This window comes from Capsicum annuum, chromosome 6 (assembly GCF_002878395.1).
Source record: "Capsicum annuum cultivar UCD-10X-F1 chromosome 6, UCD10Xv1.1, whole genome shotgun sequence".
In the NCBI taxonomy this organism is placed as follows: Eukaryota; Viridiplantae; Streptophyta; class Magnoliopsida; order Solanales; family Solanaceae; genus Capsicum; species Capsicum annuum.
Window position 1 is genome coordinate 9,190,073 of NC_061116.1, and position 2,639 is coordinate 9,192,711.

The 2,639-nt window shown below is 38.7% G+C and overlaps 1 protein-coding gene across 1 annotated transcript in view; it reads right to left on the reverse strand.

The window, feature by feature from the left end:
- LOC107874477 (LRR receptor-like serine/threonine-protein kinase FLS2) overlaps nt 1–2,250 on the reverse strand; it is a 5,292-nt gene extending 3,042 nt beyond the window's left edge. Inside the window, exon 1 of the mRNA XM_016721256.2 lies at nt 45–2,250. Within this exon, the coding sequence (XP_016576742.2) occupies nt 45–2,250 (2,206 nt within the window). The remainder of the gene's footprint in view (nt 1–44) is intronic.
- Nucleotides 2,251–2,639: the final 389 nt, after the last annotated feature.

Sequence of the window (2,639 nt, forward strand, 5' to 3'; positions counted from 1 at the left end):
TAGGTCACCGATGAACTTTGGTATCCTTCCTTTAAATCTATTGCCTGCCAAATTCAGGATCTCCAGTTCTTGAAACTTCTCAATCATTGTCGGAAAAGAACCTTCAAACTCATTTCCATTCAGGTCAAGACAACGAAACCTTGTAACGCGTTCAAGAGCTTCCGGAACACTTCCAGTGAGCTTGTTTTGTCCAAGATTAAGGTAAATGAGAGACTTGCAGTTCCCCAAACTGCGTGGAATGCTGCCTGACAAGCTGTTATTAGAGAGATCAAGAACCTGGAGAACATTAGTTGATTGGCAAAATGATTTAGGTATTGGACCGTGAATTTTGTTTCCGGATAATGATATGGACTTGATTGCAGGAATTTCTCCTATCTGTGCTGGAATTGAGCCTACGAAATTGTTAAGTGATAAATCGATGACATTAACATTCTCGAGCTGAGTAGGGATAGGGCCTTGAAGTTTGTTTCTGGCTAAGTTTACTATTGATGGGAAAAGTGAAGATTTCATCTGAATCGTTGGAGTTATAACTCCCTCGAAGTTATTCATCGATAAGTCTACTACAGATAGGGCTGGTAGATTGAACAACCAGTACGGTATGGCTCCTGATAGACTGTTGTTCGCCAAAATTAAGATCACGAGGCTCGTCAGATTTGAAAAGAACTCTGGGATTTCTCCTCTCATATTGCAAGATGTAAATTCCATAACCTTGGGCTGGAAAGTTTGCACAGCGTGTTGATACTGATTATCGTTTTCCACTGACAATCCATTAATTCCGAAGGAAATTAGATCCAATCTAGACTTCTGGAGCAAAGACAGCGGCAGATTACCATTCAGGTTATTCTTATTAACAGAAAGATACGAAAGCTTTGGAAGCTGAAGTATGCACCAGGGAAGGCGTCCGGTTAGCTCGTTCCATTCTATATTCAGGTACTCCAGTGAAAGGATTTGACAAATCGAAGTAGGAATATGCCCCCGTAAACCATTCTGGATCAGAGATAAGTATCGAAGGCTTATCAAACTGGACATGGATACAGGAAGTTGGCCTATGATATTGTTGTCATTAAGCGTCAGCGTTCTTAATTTCTTAAGTTTTGTAACTGAAGAAGGTATAGACCCTTGGATCGAGCATCCATCAGCTTGGAAAAAAGTTAACGAAGTTGAGTTGCTTAAAGAAGAAGGAAGCGTTCCGCCTACATGAGTGAAACTTATGTCGAGAAACTTCAACTTTGACCACGAGGCTGAAAACATTGAAACGAGATTTATGGTCATAGCAGGATTGCTAGAAACATAAAGTTGTTCGAGTTGAGGAAGGTAAGGGATATGACCATCTAAATCGTTGCCAGTAAAATCAAGAACCGAGAGGGTTGTGAGGTTCGATAACATATCAGGGATCGTGGATGTTAGAATATTAGCGCGCATATCTAGAACAGAAAGGCTAGTAAGGTTAAGTAACTGCCCTATCGGAATTCTTCCTGAAATGTTGCAGTTAGATAATCGAAGTAATATGAGATTTGAAAGACTCGATACTGGTTTAGCCCAATGAAATGATTCCGAAGCCTTTGATAGATCAACACCTGTCATTACGAGATATATGAGATGTCGGAGTCCTTCTAACCACCTTAGATTTGGACTAGACAGATATCCATAGCTTATAAAAGATAAAAATGTGCCAACATCTAACTTTGGTTGTAATGTCAAGCTAACAGAAACAGATGAATAATCAGGTACTAAATTAGCACACGAAAGATCAAGAGACCGTAGAGATGTAAGGTTTGAGAATTGCATGTCAATGGAATCTTGAAACATGGCATTCGACAGATTGAGATAAGTCAACTTTGTTAAGTTCGATATCTCAGCAGGTAACTTTGAGAACATGAAGTTGTTGAGACTCAGGTCAAGATGTTGGATATGGTCGAGACTGAATAGCAGCGGAGATATAGCACCTTTAAGCGCAAAATCAGACGCGTTGTTAGAATTTGAAATGACTTCATTATTGATACTGATCATGACTTTAACCGGATGAGGATTCCGGAGATTGACAGCTACAACACGACCTGAACTCGAGCACTTGATTCCTTTCCAATTGCAACAGTTTTCGCCTTTCCATGAAGATAACCGATTAGATGGATCAGTCAGCAAGGATTTGAAGCTCATTAGAGCTGCTCTTTCTCCTTCATAGCAACCACCAACGAGCGAAAAACGGTAAAATAGAGTAGCAAATATACAGAAAACTTTCTTTAACCACATGATTTCAAGATGATGAACAATATCCTAGATCGTCAAATATTAAGATTCATGGGATTGGTTTAAGGCTTATACTATTGAATTGAAAAAGATTGCATTCCATAGTCCAGTAACTTGAATTATAATAATGCAAAATTCTCAAAAAAAATTCATTTAATAAAGAAAAAATGGACCAACAATTATCAAATTGTTTAAAAATAAGTTGAATGACTTTGACAAAGTCCTCTATCACATCATCTACATTGAAAAATTTGGCATGCCTTTCTGAGTATATGTCATTCTATATGCCATTGGTGTTGAAAACCTAAGTTGCTCGGACTGTTGTTGCGTGTCGCACCCATGTCGGATCCTTCATAAATACATCATAATATAAGAAGCGATTGATGTTGCTA